At 27.8% G+C, this 23,810-nt stretch overlaps 1 protein-coding gene across 7 annotated transcripts in view; it reads left to right on the top strand.

Annotated features, from left to right (window-relative positions):
• The window catches only part of LOC136986145 (myocardin-related transcription factor B-like), a 103,576-nt gene that overhangs the window by 73,194 nt on the left and 6,572 nt on the right, over positions 1-23,810 (top strand). For all 7 annotated transcript variants that reach the window (XM_067283620.1, XM_067283622.1, XM_067283625.1 and 4 more), the window contains 11 exons: positions 2,877-3,131; positions 5,830-5,895; positions 7,555-7,610; positions 11,797-11,872; positions 13,026-13,187; positions 13,719-13,854; positions 17,000-17,249; positions 18,676-18,843; positions 19,202-19,331; positions 19,984-20,572; positions 20,950-21,254. In XM_067283620.1, the coding sequence (XP_067139721.1) occupies positions 2,877-3,131; positions 5,830-5,895; positions 7,555-7,610; positions 11,797-11,872; positions 13,026-13,187; positions 13,719-13,854; positions 17,000-17,249; positions 18,676-18,843; positions 19,202-19,331; positions 19,984-20,572; positions 20,950-21,254 (2,193 nt within the window). The remainder of the gene's footprint in view (positions 1-2,876; positions 3,132-5,829; positions 5,896-7,554; positions 7,611-11,796; positions 11,873-13,025; positions 13,188-13,718; positions 13,855-16,999; positions 17,250-18,675; positions 18,844-19,201; positions 19,332-19,983; positions 20,573-20,949; positions 21,255-23,810) is intronic.

The raw sequence follows: 23,810 nt of genomic DNA, 5'->3' as shown, positions 1-23,810 counted from the left end.
TCTGGTCTGTTAAATGGAGAGTTTACTGTATATTATTTTATTTTATTTTTAAAATTTTAAAATGTACTGTTTTGATATCATTTGGATTTGATGATTATATGTTTATATATAAATTTATGATATTTAATACAGTGTACAGTGCATATCTATATGCTTTCTGTTGAATTACATTATTAATTACTTGCTGCACTAGAGATACATATACACACTTGGAATTCTCATCTCAACATTTCATTGGTTATATCACTTAGATTCCGATATATTTATTGAGATTTGAACTTGATTAAAAATAATATTGGTATATTGGTATATACCAATATATACAAATATATATTGGTAATTAAGGTAGCTATTGTTATTTTCAAGTTTTATGTATTCAATTATAGACTTAGTTGAAACAATATTTAAGCTTTAATAACTTAATTTGGAAATAAGACTGAGTTACCTACTTACGAAATAACTCAATGTTTACTAGGACACAGTAACTTTAATGACTATCTCTTTTGATTTGGAAGGAGAAATACCGACAAGTGCGATACAATGACAGTTTTGGCGACATTACACATTACTTATTCGAGTGCAGCAAATACGAACATCCTTGTGAAAAGTTTATGAGACAATGTGTTTTGGCTGGCTCAAATTGGCCATCAAAGTGCACAGCATTTGTGCAAACCATATTGACCAGATTATAGTTGTACTTGGTCTATTGTTCTCTTATAGCATGCTCCATACTATAAGATTGTTAGATGCACTTCAATCTAAATGAAAGAGTTAACATACTCTTATCACAGTTCCGACAGAATTTTCAATTTGAATTTTAAAGTAACTGTATTTTGAACTAACCAAATTTCTTAGCATGTAAATCTCTATATTCCCGAATATCTATATCTATATAAGAAGTCTCTATGTAACGTATAAATATGTAATATAGTGGATTCTCACCAGTCTGGTCCTCAGTAATTCTGCCTCTCAATTAGTGATTTTACTCTCCAGTGTAAGTGCCTTTGTGCCTCTGTTTCCATCAAAATGTCGGTCATATCACGCATCTCGCTTTCCTGTTGACGTTGGTTTCGTTTCTGTGTATACTATTGCATGTCAGTGCACTGTATTATTTGCCCACCTTCTCCAAAAGAATTAGTACTAAAGAGCAACAGTTTATATGATTCATCGACTTTTGGCTTATACACTCTCAGTAATTCAACACTCTTGCTGATCTGGCACCTTTCTGTACAAGGAATGGCCAGATTAACAAAAGTCTACTATATATATCAAATTTAAAAACTCAGTATTTATTGTGATGACGTCACAATGCTAGACTGCAATTTTTTGTCATAATGTTCTCAATTTTAGTAGTGTTTTGCCCTTGTACAACATGCTTTTTGTGTTAACAATAGAGTTGTGCCAGTCATCTGTCTAACTCTGTTTGGGGAAAAGTTTTTAATTGAAATAATGTGACTTCTGGTGCAAACAGGAAGTTTATATACAGTTAATCGGGACCTCCTGCCTCTAAGCTTTCCATATCTGGTCTCAACTATCGTCTTTCTAACTCCGTTCTCAAGATTAAGAAAGGACAGATGGACAGACGGCAGTGGAATTTATAGGTCTACAGTTTTTTCAAATTGCAGCCTAATTATTATACTCTGTAATGAATTACGAACATTTGATTTTGATGTAATATTGTTTTTCAAATCAAATTTATATATTGATAATCTTCCAATTTATTTTGAATTATGTAATTTATTACAATTTATGAATTAATTTTTTACAGATGTAAAAATGCCAGAAAACTCATAAATTTGGAGAGTTTATTACTCAATATTAAATATTAATGATGAATATTGTTTCTCAATTATATTATAAATTAATTTTAATATTAGAAAAGCTTTGAAATTAATTTTACCTTTTCAACTGTTATAACACAGGAAAGTATCGTAATTATGTCAGATTTTACACTCCAGGTTTTTGTAAATTTTTACATTTTGAGACTTCAAAGAAAGTAAAAAAAGTGTGTATGTTGGTGTCTATTTTGTTTAATATCTCAGGATAGAGTAAAGATTAATAAATAAAATTTGGCATGGTAACTTATATATAAGGGGCGTTGATGCTATTAAAGTTTGAAGTACCGAACTTGAGGGAGTAGGGAGATAAAGGTGGATCACATATAGTATCTTGATTAGGGTCAGACTTAACGAAAATTGTACTCATTATTGGCATTCACATCTCTACCCTTAAAATTAAGCTTCTTTTTGCATTTTGTAATAATTAACAATATAAAAATTATTTTTAAAATAAAATTTTGTAACATGGAGCCAGTGCTGTAACTAGAGCGGTGTCAGCGGTGCCCAGGCACAGGGCGCAGTCCCTGGGGGCATATAAATGACCTGGACCAAGTTTTATATCATAGTTTTGGGGCGTAGTTACAGAAGCTCGCACCGGACGCATAAAAGACTAGTTATGACGCTGCATGGAGCAAACACAATTTTAACTTTGTTTTAATGTATCTTAATGTTTTTAAACTTTAAATATTCTTTTAAATAGAGAAATTTCTCATAATTCAACAAAATTGCACTTAAGCTTTTGTTATTATTTAAATTTTATATCATAGTATAATTGAAAATTATCGGACTTTGTAACTGCGCTCTTAATCTCCTGTTCGAGTGCTGGGATACATGTAACGTACATTGGTAATCTATGAGTAATCTGGGATAACATATAATGTTATTCATACATCACCATTTCAATAGTTTTCAAACTGTATTTATATAAATCATCTAATTTGAGACAAATATTTAGACTATTCAGTCTCTTATCAAATATGATATAATTTTTAATCAAATTTAAAATAAATGTAAAAGTTATGTGATTTTATTTTCTAGAAAAAGGAGATAATCAAACGTATTGGGGTATCCAGTTAGATCAAGATCTTTTAGAAACCATAGTTAGTATATATCCAGAGTGGTTTAAGGATTGTAATTTTTGTATTTCAAATATGGCCGAAGGAAATACCCATTACAAGACGGAAAATGGGAAAATTATAATTCCCTTATATAACACGAGGGACATGGAATCTCCTCCCAAAGCCATCGTAGACGATGCATCTCTTCAGAAAGCCATGAATAAGAATAAAGAATGTAAGTATTTATTTTTCTAAATATTTATTTATTTTATTGTAAAAACTGCAATCTCTTTCAGTTATATATAAATTATTTTTGAAAAATTCGATCACAGTTTGCTGAATTTATCTATTAGCTGTGTTATAACAGAGAGGCGAAATAATAAATTTCAATAATAATTGATGATGCTGAAATGTTTCAAGCACAAGTTTAAGCATTTATTAGATTAATTGCGGATTATCTTACTAATGGAAATAGCCATCAAAAGTTAGAACAAAATGTATCTTTTATTATAAAGTTTTCATGTCATCAGTAAATTACAGAACCGAGACAAAATAATTCTATGATTTACCACAACTGGAACTATGGTGCTTAGCACCTTAATGCAAGAATTTATATTCTGTCCTAAAATTATTTTTATTATAGTGTTTAGCATTAATTGGTAATTGTAACTACAATTAAAAATAGGTAATAATTTAAATAAACAAAATGTAGAAATATTTAAGTGCATTTATTATTCTTATAATTCCTACAATAATACTTTCTGTACTTTCGTATTAGCAAAATCTCGAGTAAGTCTGCTTAACAAAAGTGTAAAAAATTCTCTTTTGCATCCGAGATGTCTGTCGTCGGCATCCTTGGCATCCTCGGCTTAGTTGTTCCTCCTGCTCTGCAGCTTACCGACAGAACAAAAGCTGTACAAAGAAAGTTTTGTATATAAAAAATTATATTAAAACATTACTAGTACACTGCTTTAATGTTGCAAAATTAAACAGTTATGCCATAAGCATTTTTAGGCTCACAAATCTAACTTTACTTTTTTTATTATTCCTTTCAATTTGGCTCAGAAACAGTTCTTTTTAACTTCATTTATGAAGAATGGAGTTATCTTTTTATTTACATATGTTTACTGAACTGCTCTGTTATATATTTCTATTTCTTTTTACTAAATGATTGTGTTTCATAAAATATATTTTATTAGGTAAATGAAGTAATCTCTGGAATTTGGAATTTAGCTTGTTATAATTTATGATTCATAATTCTCTGCAATTCAGAGTAAATTGTGCAAGTATTATGTTATTCTTGCTAGCAATTACAGTATATTAATGTTTCCTCTTGTTAACATATCGATTAATCTGATGTAATTTTTACTTGAACTATACTTTCGTTTTAATGAATTTGGCTGCATTTTTACAGGTTTTTTTTAAACTGTATATAAAATAATTTTACTGTTAATGAATCTTTTTATAAATACTTTGAAATAATTTAAAATTTTAAATGTAGTAATATTAATCTAAATATTTAAATTGTTAAATTTTAAATCTGTTTAGTTTTATATCAAATAATTTGTTGAAACTTTACAAAAAATCAAAATTTTAGGAATATTTAAATCTTAAAAATATTTTAAAATCTTATTAATGCAATAGAGACACTTAATTTTAATTACATTTTAAGGATTTAAGAGGTTTGGTTATAATTATAATAAAGATATTAAGCCATAAGATAAAGCTTTAAATTAATTATATTTTTATAATATAAATTAATTACTCAAGAAGCCACTTGGTCTTACCAGTGTATTACTTGCCATTTGAGTCAGTGATTCATCTGTGAGATAATGTTAAGCATTAATGGATAGAAGATTTATGGACTCATCAAAAAGGGCTCTAGTTGGCTCTCAGGACACACATAAGGGAGGATTACAGAATAGTGAGAGAAACATTAATGCTCCAATGATATCATTAGTCATCATCAGTAATATATGGCATCCTTTAGCAAAATCTAATAGCAAGTTGCACCATTGCCAGGCAATTGGTAGAGAGGCAAAGACTCTATTCTAGACACCCTCTTAGATGCCTGTCACTAATGACAGAACGTCGGAGACTTTGTCTGGCATGATGCCATGATCAGTAAGCATGGATAGTTGCAGAATTGTGTCAAATTGTCTTTAGCAAAGAATCTCATTTGTCTTGGTGTTGATGATAACTGTGTGAATATCAGTCAAGGGTCAGTCAGGGATCACAGGTGGGCTCAGTTGTTCAGCTGCATGTCACTGTAACTAGAGATGTATTGGTGTGTGGAAACCTATCTGCTGATGTCTGGTTTCCCTTAGTAACAACATGATACATGCTAGGCTATCAGCTTGCATCGTGTCACTACACATGTATGTTGAAAAGACAGCAGTTTTCGTGCTCCTTTTCATGTCCATCTTTTGTTTTCTAGCAGGATAATGTCTAGCTACATTTAGCACTCATTTACATTTTCTAAGAGTGTTTTCATGAAATTGAAACCTTTCCTTGGCCAGTGAGATCACCTGTCCTCTTCCCAATTGAGTATGTCTAGGACATGACACATTGGGATGTCAGCTAAAGCCAACCCAGAACATTGGTGATTTTGAGCATCATTTACAAACTACATAGCAAAATCTGTCACAGGACAGCATAAGAACTTTGATTTTATGACTTGCTACATATCGGCATGCATTGCTTCCAGAGGTTGCCATACAGACTACAGTCAATTTGCTTTGAAATTTTAATTATTATTTTTTGTCGTCATATACATATATGTAAAATTTAATTATAGTGGGATACTTCCTTTGTTTTTTTGGCAAAGACTACAGTTTTGATAAAAATTATCCAAAACTTGACTGTAAAGATATTATTTTCAATAAAAATTTATCTACCATAGACTTTTCATTATGACATCTTAAATATTTCAGCTTTGAAGGTGAAACTAATGTTACGAAGACCCCTCAATCAATTAGTGGAACAAGGAATTATGCCATGTAAGTCGTAGAGTTTTTAGAAGACATTTATATAATATTTTCTGTCAAATAAAATTATTAAACTATATTAAAATAAAAATTCATTTAAAAATTATGATAACATTGTACTTCAGGAAACAAAGCTGAAAAATTAAATTTTTATCTTAAATGTCAATTATTACGTTTACATTGATTATAAATCAATTACATAATATTGTCGAAAATTAAATTTATACAGTTTTGATATTACAACCTAATTAAATATCTAATTAAATACAGTAATTTATTTCATGAAAGTAAATTAAAAATAAAACTGATACAGTTGTGACATGATAATCGGTGCCAGAAAATAAAACACATCACTATTGAACAATGCATACATTTAAACAGTTCAAATACATTGTTATGCAATTTAATGAATATACTAAGAGAAAAGAAAACAAAGTTATTTTATCGACGACTAACTTGCTAATACTGTTGATCAAGTAATTATTAGAGATTATTTTACTATCATTACACTATTAAAATGGTAAGCAGACTTTCATAAACTAATATAAGCTATTTATTAATTACACATTTTGCAGAAAATTAGATGGAATTTTTAACATAATTATAATAAACTGTCTTGCTATATTATAACACAAATTTCTTATCTTTCTAATCTAATATTAATTCGAATAAACTATAAATCATTAATTTATAATAAACTATTTTTAGTTTCCTAAACTCTAATTTCCCAGTTTAATATTTTATATCGTATTATTAATATTAAAAGTGCTTGCAGGTTAAAAGCCTTTCAGAAATATTTTAATATTATGTATATCCTTTTCTGTGAAGTTTTAAAGTTGAGTGCCTTTATTCCAATTTTTTCTTAAAAAATAAAAGTGATTATATATTATATGTTTGAATAAATTGACATCAATAGCTACCATTATTAAACAGAAATCTTATAAATTAATTTCTATTTTCTTTCTTAGTTTCTCTATTTTAATATGACATCATCTACATATTAGTTTCCTATCTGCTTCATATGACAGAGGGAAAATATGACAATTGATCAAAAAATGACATCCCCATGATTTTAACATTTCCAGACTTCAGATACCTTGAAACATCAAGAAATGCAAATCAAAATTTGGGATTTTTCTGTATGTATGGATGTTTGTGTGTGTTGGAAGACACTGTTTTGTTCACCCAATTTGAAGCTGAATAACTTCTATGCCTTTTGTGAAAAATTTCTGGAATTTTGCATGGATGTTTGTATGTTAGGAGCATTGGTGCTATTAAATTTTAGTGGCTAAAGGTCAAGGGTGGGAGACAAAGGAAGGTCAGGAATCATATCTTGAGTTGAATTGGATTTAATGAAGATTTTATTTGCTATTAGCATTTACAATTTTTTCATCTCTACCTCCAAAATTAAGCATTTTGCCATTTTATAATAAGTAATAATCTAAAAAGGTTTTTGTATAAAATCTCATAACTGATGGCACCTTACACAATTTTAAGTTTTTAGTCAGCAAAGTCATGCAACAGCATTACAGCATTTTTTTAAATGCTAAACACAACAATTTGATTAGTAATTTAATTTTTATTTATGTAACTATATAAGTATTTATTATTTTTTATAATATAATGGTATTTATAATTTGAGTTTCATCAATTTCTAATTACATTTTCTAGCATTAAAAACTTCACCACATTTTCACGAACAGAGGCAAAAACTGGAAAGAGCTAAGGTAAATATTTATATTTAAAAAATTTCATTTGTTTTATGTTAAAGATTAAAATTGATCGATTGACTTTTTTTAATTTTTATTTTTATGTAAAACAAATATCACAAGTCATTGGAATAAGTTTGACCCATACATTTCTTAAATTTAAATAGGATCATAACTTAATGTAATAGTTTCATAGTAAAAATATTTATTTTTAGTTATTGTGCAAAAAGACAAAATAAGTATGTGATGTTTGCAATGTGATGCAAAACTCATACCAAAAGAGTTTTTCACTAAGAGAGTATCCATCTATTCTTAATATCTATAATGTCATAGTATAGTAATGTTTAGTTTTAATTAATTAATTTAATTTAGTACAAGGTTTTTTTATCCTTTGTACAGGGAAGACAGTAAGCAAAATAACAAAGAAATAAATTATCAAATGTAAAGTAAACAGCATAATACAAAAATAATAATTAGAATACAAAATCATTTGCAAATACCGTAATCATTACATAAAATACAGTTACTAGGACATCAATACAGACAGACAAACAAAATAAACTTTATTTTACCTGACACCGCTGGGCACAGTCGGGGTAAAAATACGAGGTACAGTACAATGATGTAGCATGCTGATTAGAGAACTGACAATATGTGTGATAAGGAAATAATAGCAAAAATATGCGAAAATATACATTATTTAGTCAGATAGATGAACCAACACCTTAGGCCAGGGTTGTCCAACCTTTTTTCCTAATGGGCCAAATTAGAAATTTACATATATTCAGTGGGCCACAAAGGTACTTTATATAAATATATGCTTTTAAAAAGTTTAAAATGTGAACATCAAATTTTAATAACAAATATATATATTTACATAAAATACTGTATTAGTGACAGTAAAAAAATTATACTCACACAAAATAAAAGTAAATTCAATGTGATTTCTAATATTGCCTTCTTTTTATAATATTGTTAACATATGCTTTTATGGTACTAGTCTTAGTTCTAAGAATGTTAGTTAAATGGGAATCACTCAACTTATTTTTTCAGCAGTTTTCATGTTTTTCATGCACAAAAAGAATTGTTCACAACAGTATGTTATGCATTGGGGTAGTACAGTTTTCTAGCACCAATTAAATCATTACAACATCAATGTGTATCCAGTGAAAAGGGAATAATTTTTAATAACATTCTTTATGAAAATAAATGAAAATGTACCTAAAAATATTAGGGTGCAGTGGGTCACATAAATATATTAAGTGGGCCATAGTGTGGCCTGTGGGCCGCAGGTTGGACATCCCTGCCTTAGACAATAGCAATAACAGCATAACAACATGAATTACATGGAGCAAAGTGAACAGAGTCTGTATATATACAATAGACTAATATACAAAAACTGTGCAAACTCTGTTTTACAACATACATATAGTAAGTACATAAAGAAGCTCATCTAGGGTGCTCAAATAACACAAATACAACATTATGTAAACCGTTGGCCAGAAAGAAAACAGTGTGCAGATTTATGAAGTCATCGACAATAAAGTACATCATAGGCTAACAGAAGATCGTGTGATATCTTCAGCAGTACAAAAGCAAAAGCAGTAAACTGTAATTAGTGTATTAATGTTTTGTTGAAATAGTTTAACCATCTTTTCAAAGAGAGAAAAGTACTTCTTGCTTGATACAAGGTGTTCTGGCTTACATGTTGAGCCAAAGTTGTCTTTGTCTACATACAGTTTGAGTTCTTTTCTTATGTTCTGTAGTAATGGGCATGACAGCAGATAATGCTTGACCCTGTCACGCACCCCACAGGTAGGGCAGCTGTCAATATCACTATGTCGAAATCTATACAGGTAGGCATGGCTTACAGCTTGCAGCTGCTCTGTAAGCAGCTGCGGTGCTGCCCTTCAACTGGAAGGGCAAAGCCACTTCTGGTTGAGCCTTCTTGTAACATCCGGGAGGAATTGTCAAATGATGTGCGATTCTGGAGTTTGTTCCCATTCCTCCTGCCATTTAGCAACAGTCTGATGCCACAGGAGTTTTTTAGCCTTAAAATCAGAAGTTGATCATATGCTGGAATGATGTTTATGAGCATAGTTGTTGTATATATACATGCAAGCATGTCTGCATGTTCATTGCCCAGAGTGCCGCAGTGCCCTTTAATCCATTTGATGAAAAATTTTTATATTTAATGATGATGAGTCATGTGCACTTCCACGGATGGGGATAGATGCCCTTTTGCAAGCAGATATTAAAGATTTCCAATAGATCTGGTCAGGCTTTCCAGATTTCTTGAACTTCTTTGGCATCCTGGCAATGATGTTATCCACTTCCAAAAATGAGAACAGTGGGTCATCACTTGAGAGGTTCTTGGCATGGTTATGATCCCTAATACTGGTCTGTTCTGGAGTATCTTCTTCGTAGGGATTGCTGGAGCAGAAGGCTTCAAAGAGCCTGTCAATGGTGGTCTGGAGATTATCAGCAGCAGACCCAGCATCATCACTGCTAATGGGATTCAATGTCTTTAGCACTGAGCTTATATACAAAGCCCCAAGGGTCACTGCTTGCCCCAGAACAAAAGGCATGCCAGGACTCTATTTTTATTTTTTTGATCTCTTCTTTGTATTCCTGCTGGAATTGAAAATACCACCTGTGTAGCTCCTCTGCATGCCATGGCAGTGCTGGTAATTCTTCCTCAAAGTCCCGTATAGACCAAAAGGGAATCAGGTTAATATTCCCGAACCCGGATGCAGAAATTGGCAGTGCGGTAACACAAACAAACTTGGAGACATTGGCAGAAGTCCTGGGAAGAGTTGTCTTTTTTTTTGTAAGGACACAGCTCCCTGGAATCAGTTCAGAATTCCATACATAATAATTAATACACAATATTTCATACATACAAAATTAACATAAATGACCTGTGACAAACTGTAACAAGCCCATGTCATTGCAAAAAAAAATATTAATAAATTTTAATAAACATAATCTACCTGAAAAAATATGCAAAACAGCATAGCAACAGGTTGTCACAGCCAGTCAGCACCGAAATAACTCCCCTCATTTTTAATTAATCTCATAAATGTAAAGTTCTTAATAAGCAAACATTGATGTATATATACATAAACAAACATCATAAAATCCCGATAAATTTGTAAAACCAACAAACACCAGATTACGTCGAGCTACTTTTCCATGATTATATTTAAGTACTTACTAAATAATTTGTCACTAAAGGGAGATGTTACATGTCATCTATTATTAAATTAATATTTAATAAATAATTTAGAATATTCTGGAAGAAAAGAATTGGCTCTGAGCTGGACTTGAACTCGCAACTTCCGCTTTCCACTTGAGCCTCAAGTCCAATCAGGGGGTCTGACTAGAGGTTCAGGCAGTGTAACTTGTATGGAATTCTGTTAAAAGCACGCAATTATAACAGAATTTCATGTAAAATGAATAATTTTGATGCTATAATAATTAGGGTTTGCGTTATATTTGTGATATTAATAACATTTCAAGTATATGTAAAATGATAGGTAATTAATCTGTGAAATTTTGTGTTTTCAACAGAAAATTTTAAATTATTTTTTTTTTTAAATGCCATAAAATAGCAAAAACATATATTTTATTGCTCAAATTTTTTGGCAGTTTTGTAGTTACTGAAATTTATTTTCTTTAAAAAAAATGGTAATAAATTATTTTTATTTTTCACAAAGAGTAATAAATACTTAGCACATTTTGTCACAAATTTTAATTCTGCATATTTGGGATTTTAATACTAACTGCCATAATAGAAAATATTTTTCATTACTCATTCAAATTTTATCTTGGCAGTTTTAAATTTTTTTAAGCATTTATTGATAAATTTTATAATTTTGAAATAAATTTATAATGATAATGGGAAAATAATTAAATCTGGAAGAAAGTATTCTAAGAAAAACTATGTAAAATGTACAGTTTTTACAATTATAACAGTTTATATTTAATTATTTAATTACTTTCAATAAAACTAAATAATAATATCTTTTATTATTTGGTTTCGCATGAAAATGTTAAGTGAGAAATTGATGATAAATTCTAGGTTCAGAAGAAAAGATATTTTTATGAAGTAGTTACTTAAGTAATGATTTTTTAAAATTTAAACTGCAATTAATTTTATTTTAAAAATATTCTAGCATTTAATTTTTTATATATTTTTCAGATGGGTGACATTTTAAAAAATAAAATTCAGCGAAGACCTGATAGACAGGAGTTAATACAGCAACATATTTTGGAAGGTAAAAATATTAATGACATTTATATTCGTTTAAAAAATTTATAAGATTAATTCATTGACTTTCGTCAGATGTTTTTGAAAATTAATCTGAGAAATCAAAACAGAAAGCTTGAAAGAATTGTGGAAATTTATGTTTCCACAACACTCTCAAGCTCTGTTTAGATTTTTCATAAATTTTTATGGGAAAAGAGAGTTTATTGCTTTCATTTTTTAATGGTTTACAGAATAAATGTTGCATTAAATGTTAATTTTTTTTTGAAAGTCACTTTCTCTATTAGTTTTTATTTCAAGCATGGTCTTTTATTAATTTTCAGTTTAAATTGCGCATTTGCAAAATTATAATTACATGATTAAAAATTACAAAACTAATAAAACATATAAGATACTCAACACATGTCTCCAAAGGCTGGAATGTGCACAAATTAAATCTAAACACCATACACACAGTCTTCCAGCAAATAATATGTATTGGAATCAAATAAAAATGGAACGTTTAAAATCGCTGCTAATTTTCTGTAATGATTAATGTTTATGGAGGCCCCGAAAGAGGCTAAAAACATTTCGTTTTTATTTGATTCCAATACATATTATTTGCTGGAAGACTGTGTGTATGATGTTTAGTTTTAATTTGATAATAAGTGTAACAGTATGATACTGGATAATTGGAAATTAGAGATATTATTTTTATTAAAAATAAAATAAAATACTAAAATCTGAGTTTTAAAATTAGAATTAGACATTAGTCAATTCTAATTTCAGCTTCAATAACTTTTCACATTGCAGCTGATATATGTTATTTTATAACAAAGTATAGTATATTAGTTATGTCAAGTCTTATACATTTGTGTTTTGTTGTTATTATGTCTTATTATTTCGTTTTAATTGCATTTAATTGATAATAAGAATATAAGGAAAATATTTTACTATTAAATGAATAAGAATTGATTATGAAGTTAAATTAAATAAACTGAATTTATTATTTTGAGAATAAATCAGGGAAAATGATACTTTCTTTGATATTCATATTGTATAGAAATACATGAAAATGACTTCAAAGAATTTAGTTTTTCTCAAAATCAAAGTAAATATATAAATTAATTAAATACTTTTATAACTAAGATGTATTTTATAATATCATGATGGATTTTATGTAGATACAAAAATCGATCCAAGTCTTCAAGACAAGCAGAGGCAATTAAAAAAAGCTCGTCTAGCCGACGACTTAAATGATAGGCTCTCCCATCGTCCTGGTCCATTGGAACTCATAAAAGGAAATATCCTTCAGACTGACGAAAAATTTGCTCAGGCCGTAAAAGGTAAGACTTTTCTGTTCTCTTCTGAATTAATTTTACAAAAATTTAATAAAAATGATTTGCAAGAAACTTTTGAAAAAATGTCAGTCTTTACTCTGCTTTGAAAACTTGATTATCCAAACTCAATGGGACCGTGGACCTTTTGAATAAACAAAATTTTGGGTAATTCAGAAACTCATTTGTTTTTGTGTTTTGACTACATTAAGCACTGTGCACTTAAAGTTTCATGATCTATAAATACTGTAATGCAGTTACTGTATTTGACAGTAAATTAATTTATTCAAATGAATTGTAATGTTATGAATATGACTTAGTTTTGTACAATCAACAGATGACATAGTAATTTCCAATTATGTGACGAGTGTGGTCTCTGTACATTATACTCAGTGGCATATACAATGCTACATTTTTAAAACCATTTTGGATAACCAAGTTTTACTATATACATATTAATTCTTTTTTATTGTGCATACTACATTTATTTAAATTTTGATATAAATGTTTCTGGTTTTTAAAATATCTTAAAAATATTAGAGGGTCAAATTCCATTCAAAAGGACTTGCGAAGGTCAAACACAGAAACATCCTCCCCCAAGATTTCTTTTTGAAGAAGACAGTGGAAGTGAAGGTGCTTATTCACCCCCAGATGCTACAGATCAATCTCAAAATAGGTAAATCTAGGATTTCTTTTGTACAGGTTTGTTTATTTTTCTTATGTCATTTGAGGAAAGTATACAAATCTATAATATTAGAGCAACTATTGATATTGAGACATGTTAATAAAACCAAGATTATCATTTTTGATATTATATTCAGTATAATGCATTTATTTTAAAACACAGAAAAAATATGTAATTTCTATTCCTTGAAAAAATCATTTTTTTTAAGGTGCTTATCTATGTTTGGTCTTTAAATATAAACAAAAATATTTTTTTAAACTCTCCCAAAATGCATGATACAGAAACTTTTGAACTTTTTTTATTCCATTCATAAATGAAATAAATAAAAAATTGCTTAATTAATAAATGCTATTTCATTTCATGAATTTATTACATGTAAACATTGATTGATATTTTTAAATTTTATAAATTTTATCTTAAAACAAAAATGGTAATTGTTTTTTTTATGAAGCTATAATACAAACAGTTTGTATATTTAAATAATTTATCTAAAAACTATTCAACAGTATATTCTAATACAGGTATCCCCCATACAACACAATTTCTAACACAGTTTTGGAAATCCTCTGTACAAAATTTCACAATTTTTAAGTGTAGACTTCATTATTCAATAATTTTTTATTCAAGTAAGAATGAATGCCATCTCAAATTTGCCCTCATATTTTAGGATATTGAAATTTTCAAATTATTTTTTGCTTTTTGTTGGGTTTACTTTAATGAAAATCAATAGGACAAGAAAGAAAAAATTTGCACTAAACTTTTCTGTCAACCAGGTATTGTTGTCATTGCTTTCAGACTTTAGCCCTTAAGACCGTCACTGTATTTTATTTTTATAGATTAATCTTCATATGTAGTAAAGTTTATTTAAACATTTTTAGGAAAATGTTATTAAACTTTTTTTAAACCATAGGTATTACTTATGTATGAATGATTACTTCATTTGTAAAAATGTCAAATGAAATACTACAGTGTCTCGGTACTCAAACAATTTGGCATACAAACACAAATTCTGGAAAAAAGTCACTCGGTACTTGACCAAACAAACACAAGCTGCTAGAACAAATTTTTGATTAATAATGTATTTTTATTTTGTCATCCATAAGAATTTGTTATGATAAAAATAAAAGATATGAAAAATGTTGCCATTACTTCTGATCAAGAGAACAAAAAAGCCAAGATGATGATGATGATGATGATGATGATGATGATGTTGATGATGATGATACTTTGTAAAAAGAAAATGTCCTGGTTTAACTAAAATTAATATTAAAGACTAATACAGTACTTTTAATTGCAATTGTTGGTTAATTATTGATTGGAAATAAATTATCAATTGCTTTAATAAACATATTAAGAAACCTAACCCTATGTTTTGCATTAGTCCTTTGTTTTGTATAGCACAGATTCACATAGCATGGCACTTTTTTGGAATGTAATTACTGTGTTATACATGGCATACCTGTATATGAATATTTATTGTATAAACTAATATGAATATCATCCTTAGTTTTCATTTTTGGCACTTACTTCAAATATAAAGTACAGTCAAACCTGTTTTTATGCGCTCTTTTTATGTGCGATTTTTATTTGTGCGATTTTTTTAATGCAAATTTTTAATTTGTGTGGTTTTTTTGTGCGATTTTTTATTTGTGCGGTATAGTTGGCGACTAGTCTCGTGCAATTCGTCATGTCTCACGTTGACTTATCATAGCTAAATAAACTTATTATAGCATAAATGCACTTATTATAGTAATATTATTGCATGAATATGCGAAAAATGAAATTATTTACTTTTTAAGTCAACAAAACACCACCTGGACAAAAATATGTAAAACAGACGACAGATCAGACAATGCAGTCAAGTGCTAACATCTGTTATCAATAAATTCTATTTCGTACGGTTTCGAGTTATTTTCTACGTGAGACTTTTTTTTATGCGGTCCCTATTCACCGCATAAAAAAATATTTTTTTAATTGTGTTGCGAAAACTATTTTTTATAGCCCCTCGTGAAGTTTTGTGCAATTTTTTTTATGCGTTTTTTTTAATGCGGTCCCTATCCCCCGCATAAAAACAGGTTTGACTGTATATGATTACATTAGCTACATAAGCTTACTCAGTCTGCAAAAAGTATAAAAATCTTTTGACTCTTAATAACAAATGAACATAATTAACAATTTTATTTAATCAATTATATTGGATTATAAAATTAGGATAATTATAATACTAATAACTATTGTAATTATATATAAATGTTGCCAGTAATTCTTATTAACTGCAAATGTAGTACAAATGTTATTTTGAAATTAAATCTGGTTTTTTAATAAATTCAATAAAAATATAGTTTTAAAGTTTTAACATGTTTTAAGTATTAATGAAATTCATAACAAAATATATAAATTATTGTAAGTCTCTACAAGAAGGCATCTAAACTATACATTTCTTTCTATAATGTTTTGTGCAATCTATTTTATGTAAATGTCTGTTTTTTTTTTAATATTGGTAAAATTGATAAAATAGCCATAATGTTTGAATTCTTTATTTTTTAAATAGACATCCAGATTAAAATATGAAAATGGTAAACCATTAAATTTACTTAAAAGCACACGTCAATTAATTTATTATAAAATTTGATCTAGAGGTGAATAAAATCTACATATTGTTTAAATATTATTAATTTATAACTTAATTAATTAGAAACATTTAGAAAATATTGGCCTTAAGCAAGATTCCACTCCAGGATAATCTTTCCTAGACATTTCTAAAATTACTAATTAAATAAAAAGTTAATTCTATTTAGGCAAAATTACTGTCATGAATGTTTTAGTATCACTAAATCAAAGTTTGTGATAAATAAATTAATTTCTATTGTAAAAATATCCTATATTTAAATCTTTAATTTGGTATTAAATTCCAGATTATTTTGATTTATAAATTTAATTCTGGATTTTGATCAATACTAATGATAATTATATAGTTTTCATTTGAAAATGTAAAGTTTTATCATCTATAATTATTCTTACTTACTATTAATTTTACTTAAGAATTAAAAATTTCATTAAATATTAATTTGATCATAAAATATTCATAAAAATTTAATTATTCATTATAAGTTGAATTTAATTTGTATTCTTTTAGTATTCCTTCATTAGAAATCAGTGGAGCGTCTACTCCCATGCAAGATTCTCCTGAATCCGTAGATCTAAAACCTTACAAAGAAGACGAAAGTATCAACAATAATATGTGTGTGTCTCACATTCCCAATCATATAAGCGGAGTTTCATCATCTTTGAATAGAGAAGTGAATGCAAGTTCTAATAAGAGCAGAAAGAAATCTAAATCAAAGTCTCAACCTAAAACAAGAACAATAAAATTTCATGAATATAAGGTAATAAAGCCTATTGATTAGTAATAGTTCATATTATGTTTAAGATTAAAGTATATTCTTCAAATCCATGTTAATAGATACTTGAATCGAATGTCAACAGTAATAAAAGTAATTCAAATTCCTGCCATAATTAATTGGGCTATTATTATGCTATAATTATTAATTAGAAATCAGGTAATTTGGTACTAGAGGTAGATGTTAGGCACCATCTCTTATCTAAATTAATAATTATAATAATTTATTAAATAATTCGGTGAGAGTTTGGATTAGTATCGATACATTGGGCTTCGGGATGTTTATATATATAAATAATAAAAATTTTTTAAATTTCATTTTTGTCTACCGAAAAAAGAAAATTCTTGTATAATTTGTTAAATGCATTACAGACTTTATTATTTTTTTTAACGACGATTCATTAAATGAAATGTGGTCATCTTTTTGAATAATTTATGCCAAATAATAAAAAAAAAGTGCAAATTTTATTCTATTGTAATATTTTCAAAAAATAAATATATAAATAGAGATGATAATTGATGATGATATATTGGCCTTTCAGAATGTTCCAAATATATTGGAACTGGTTCATTTTACAAATCATTTTGTTCTTTTGTCTTGCAGACATTTCAACATAGCAATGGACATATCATACTGTAAAATTAATCTGTGGTAGTCAGAGCATCCTCTCAACACATGAATCACCATCAGTGGTGACGTGATGTATGATTGTTGTTGCTTTTGTTGGACATCAATTTGGTGAGGGGTGCTGCTTTGCAGGAGACTTTATGTATTTTTAATGATGGTCTAGAAATGTATGAACAAAATTTGGCAACAATTTTTTCAATCCAGAGATTTTTCTGTTCTATTATTTTAAATTTATTAAGATGTGTTTGAATTTTTTCCTAAAAACACTGTAACTCACCGTTTTCGGAAACAATAGGTTACATAATAATGAGGCAAGTAGCTCTGGGGACCAGGTCTGAAAGGAGCATGTAATTTGATTTGTAAACTTTTATTTCTTTATATTTGAATTTAAATAGTTAGCGAAAAAAGTGAATATTCTCTAAACCGACATGTTTTCGCACTTTTATATATTACCAACACTCATAGAGTATGAATGGAAACAATTATTGGATCAGATTAGATGGAAAATTATCAGATCTTGTTGGCAGAATTCAGTATCATATCATCTCTATGCATAAATTACAATTAACAGTTGGAGAAAATTGTAACAAAAAGTATAATCTAAGTCTGGAAAATTAATCTGCTGGCTGTTATTAAATCAAAAAATTTAACTGCAACATGTTAAAATAATATACTCTGAAGTTAATTATGTAATTATTGTTACTTTAATTTTAAGTTTTATGTTAATAAAATAAAATTAACATTAATTAGCTTTATAATTTTTATCAAAAATTTGTTAATTTAGGGTCCACCAAATGCTCAAAAAAATCAATCATCTTCATCACCATCATCGTCATCATCATCGACTGCTGAAACTTCTTACGAATTATTATTACAGCAACAGCAATTGTTTCTGCAGTGGCAATTAGAATGGCAACAAAAATATCCTCAGATTATTCTTCCAGCAACTCAGGTAAATTATCTGTTATTTTAAAGGTAAAAGATGTTTTTATGAAGTAAAAAGTGGTTATATTAATCTATTTTTCGTGCCGTTTGCACTACGGAGTGTTAGTTTAGGACTGATAATGGAGTTTAAAATTCCAAAAATTATTTATGTAATAAAATAAGACTTTCAAAAAAGTCATTTAAAAGTAACAAATTGTAAACTGATTGATTCTCTAAATGAATAATAAAAATATTAAATATAGTTAATTAATTAAACTTATTTTTCAGGAAACTAAATTTTAAAAATAAAAGAATTATTAAAATAAGTCCAAATTATTTAAAATTTGTTATTTAAATTAATAGTTGCGAAACTTTTATTTATTTAGAAATCAAATGGGGACCAAGGAACCGTAAATGGAAGTATTCAAATAAATACTCCATCAAGTGACCAATGTATAAATCAAGAATCTTCTGCAATCCAGTCAAGAAACATTTTTAAATTGGAGGACATGAAAGGTATTTCTGAAAATTTGCATTATTTTTTCTTTAATAAAGTTTTGTCGGAAAGTATTCGTATTTTGAATGAAATATTTTGTACTTATTTCAAATTTATTTATTTATTTTACACCAGTTATAATTAATGCTTTCTAGGTAAGAGATTACTACTCTGTACAATAAATAATACTGTAAAGTAACATTTTTCAACATAACTTGACGTCAAACTAAATTTTTTAATATACTAAGATACAGACCAATTACAAGATATGAATTTGAAAGTGTTTATTTTATTACCAAAATTTTAAAATTAATTTCTGTGGAATAGAATTTTTTCATATTTTAAAAATTAAAATTGATATTTTAGTGTCAAAATTTATATATCTGTGTTAAACTATTTTAATTTCAATACAATTTTCATTAAATAAAAAATAAGCGTATTTAGAACTTAATTTTTTTTTTTAAATTACAGAAATACCAATTAAGCCATTTCAAATTTTAATTTGTTATACATGATATATTTATTTCTAGCAGGCAGAAAAATAACAATAATAGTTTTCAAAACATAATTCGAATACATTTTTATCTGTAGGAAGTTACATTTGTTATTTTTAAAACAAAAGTGAAATTTTTTATTAATTCTTAATTATTAACTGTTTTATTGTATTTTTAGTGAGTGATTTAAAAGCTGAATTGAAAAAAAGAAATTTACCTGTGTCTGGTTCAAAGCCGCAATTAATTGAAAGACTTAAACCGTATTCGGACATTTCAAATTCGGGGTTATCCTCATTATCTGATACTGTAACGCCGGCATCTTCAACCAACTCTTTACCTTTAACTATCAGTAGTATTTTTCTGGATACATCTGCAGCAACAACTGCAGCCATTACTACTCCCTCTTCTGTTACAACAACTGTTATTCCTACTACCTCTGTCACAACCGTCACCGGTACGCCATCTGTAACCAACTCACAAAACGAATCCGAAATATTTTCACCCATGTCTGTGAATACTCTACCTACTAAAATGAATCCTAATGCCATTTGTGAAGATGTCAAATTGGGTATTTATAAAATACCATCCGTTACTCAAGTAGTTACTTCTCGACCTTCTTCCGTAGCACCCATGGAAGTTGATACTTCGCCCAGTATGATAATGGAAGCAATGGATATAAACGAAACTGCATCAACTCCAATTACAAATGAAGAAATTGTTAAATTACAACAAAAGAAAATTGAAGAATTGCAAAGAGAACTTCAAAGGTAATTATAACTACCTGAAAGTTAATTGTAACGAAACTTAATTGTAACGTTAATTGTAAACTACCTGAAACTTCTTGAATATATTATAGATTGTATAAGTTAAACAATTCTATCCGAAAATTTTATTTATTAGATTGTTTGTTTTGTATTAATTCTAATGAAACAAGCAATTTAATAAGAAATATTTTAGAGTAATCTAATTTTAATATAATTTTTTTTCCTTTATTTAAAACCCAAAATTTTTAGGATAAAATATAAAGTTATAACTTATCATGTAAATTTGAAATGTCTGTTCAGTTTAGTATTATGTTTATCATGATATTTACAAATAATATAAAATAATTTAAATATATAGATGATGTTTTGTTGCCTTTTAGATCTCAAATGCAGTTACAACAGCATCAAAACATATATCAGCAGCCGCAACAAATTATTCTTTCGACTCCCGTGAATTTACAGTGTCATTCGACCACGGATAACAATCCGACAAAATCAGTCAATCAAGGATCTATAATGGATCCCAAGTTTTTACAAAGACAGTTATTACAGCAGCATTTCCAGCAAAAGATTCAACAACAGCAGCAGATTTTGCAACAGAATTTTCAACAGAAAGTTCATCAACAGCAATACCATCAAAATCCCCAACAGCAAATAGAACAGCTCTCCCAACAGCAGTGTCTTGGTAAAGTATAATATCGTTTTTACGTACAGTACAGTCGCAATTAACATAGTCTCGAAATAAAGTGATCTCGTAATACAAGTTCAGTAATAAATAAATATTGAAATAATGCACTATTTGAGTATGGAACTATGAAAATTTATAGGTGACTTTCATTTTTTATTGGAGTTTATAAATAATTTTAGTTAGTCTTTAGAGTAATTAATTTTTTTATATAAAGCAAATTTTCATTACAAGTTTTGTTTTATTTATGCATTATTTATTAATTTTAAGTTATCTGCATAAATTAAGCCAGAGAATTTTTTATTGGTGACTACTTAAGCATTTGTAGAACTGCATTTCCAAATTTAAACTAATTCTTATTAAAACTGTTTGATTTTTATATAAATATATACTTACAAACATACATTACAAAAATATAATGCCACGTAAATCAAAATCATATTTGTATTGTTATTGATTTCCATTTATTCGAAAAATAATTCAGTTTTTATAATGAAAAATCAATTATTTTTTTGGACTTTAGAAGGAAATCGGTATTTTTCCACTCATTTGTAGGTTACTAATTTTTCACATGTAGAATTTTAAATGCAACAGGATATCAAACATGTATGAACAAATCAAAACTTTTTAAACATAATTGTTTATGCTAATTAATAATTTTGGCATTAAAAATGAAATAGAATATTTTTAATTTTGAAACCAAAGTCAAATAATAAAATTTACTATTCACAGTGTAGAAGGATAATAATTTTATGAAATAATGTTAATCATAAATTTGTCAAACTTCTCCCAACTGATTAAAAATAAAAAATTGAAGAAAAATTAGCTAATTTTATCACTTAAATGTTTGAAATAATCATTCATACCAATGGTAATGTGCATTATTATTTAAATCAATGATTTTTCAATGACGAATGATTAATTAAATCAACAATGAATCAATTTTGTTAGAAAAGCAATTGTTACAATATGAGAAACGTTTTCAATTTTTATATTAAAATTAAATATCGTATTTGCACTTGATGTAAAGAATCCATTTATCGTGATGTAAGAAATTATTTTTCTGCACACTCTTAAAATGTTCAGTTGGCACAAAGAATAAATGTATATTGGCTTACTTGATTTTGAATCTATTTGTAAAAGAAAAGAAGGCCTAATAATGTTTTCTTGGCTCTGCCCATTTAAGAATGGTATTCTGAATAAAATGTTTATTTCCAAACAATTCACTCAACTAGAGGTGGGCTCCCTCTAGCCAAATTACTTTGTCTAATTATTAAATTAGTCTTAATACAACCTGATAAATAATCCAGTGAATTGTTTGAAAATAATTGAATTGGGTTATTGCATATGTCATTGTTATAAAATGTATACTGTGTTTACTCGAATAATCTGCACCATTGAGTAATTCACACACATTTTTTTAAGATACCAGTTTAAAAAATCTTGATTGGTTTAATTTTACTAATTCATAATAGTAATGCAATAACTTAGCAATCTTCACTTTTACTGTTTTATAGCATTTAATATGATGGTGTTCAATTTACAAGTATATATGTTATTAATGGTTGAAAATACCAGGAAAAAATAAATTACAGTATTTGTGCATCCAGTAAAGCTACCTTATCTGCAAATTATAGTAATATATGTTATAATGAATTAACTGCTAACTAAATGAAAATAAGACTTTATGTTGCTTTATTTAAATCAAAGGTGAAAACTGCTAAGTGACCAATGCTGTAAACTAACATTAAACAGAACGTGCTCAGCAAATAATTAATTTATCACACTACATCTTTTGTGTTGCTGAGATAGTTTTATTGAAAAACTAATGTTTTCGGCCTACTCTATAGGTCATCTTCAGACTTAATGCTGTAAACTAACTTGTAAGGTATAAAGATTAATTACTGTATATTTAACTTTATTTGCTTTCATTTTCATGAAATTAGTTACACAGAAATGTTTCATGATATTTATAAACAATACCCTAAACTGGATGTATGCAATATAAAGACACTTAAAAACCATAATCCAGTTAAAAGAACAAAAACATTTATTAAAAAACAAATATTTTCAACCTTTACAAAGATCATCCTCAGGTTCTACTGGTAGAATGCAAAATCAAACAACAAGATATATTTAAAAATGTTCATTGCATAAGAAGTTTGCATGTCTTTCATAATATTGCTTGTAACTATTGACTATAGACAACCATTTTATTAAGCTAATTCATCCAGTTGATAAACTAAATTTACCACTAGGAAAATAAGTGAAATGCTTAGTAACTGGAAGCATTCCTGGTTTTGCCAGTTTTATCACCAAATTTGTTTTGAATTAACTGCTCATATCTACTTTTTGTCCTGAATTTTTGGAAAAAATGTACTGATTATTTCAGTAAATATGGTATATTGTTAGAAGAGGAAATGAAATAATTGCCACATTATGAATCTAATATTGCATGGTGTAACTTCATATTTTTGAAATAAGAGATATAATTTTACAACTACGTTATAATTAATTTGTTTCTGGATATTTTGTAATTTAAATAACATTGCTAAA

Source organism: Centruroides vittatus, unplaced genomic scaffold, assembly GCF_030686945.1.
Source record: "Centruroides vittatus isolate TY-2023 unplaced genomic scaffold, ASM3068694v2 scaffold_1014, whole genome shotgun sequence".
In the NCBI taxonomy this organism is placed as follows: Eukaryota; Metazoa; Arthropoda; class Arachnida; order Scorpiones; family Buthidae; genus Centruroides; species Centruroides vittatus.
The sequence above is the reverse complement of the archived record's forward strand: the minus strand, read 5'-3'. Positions and strand labels throughout refer to the sequence as shown.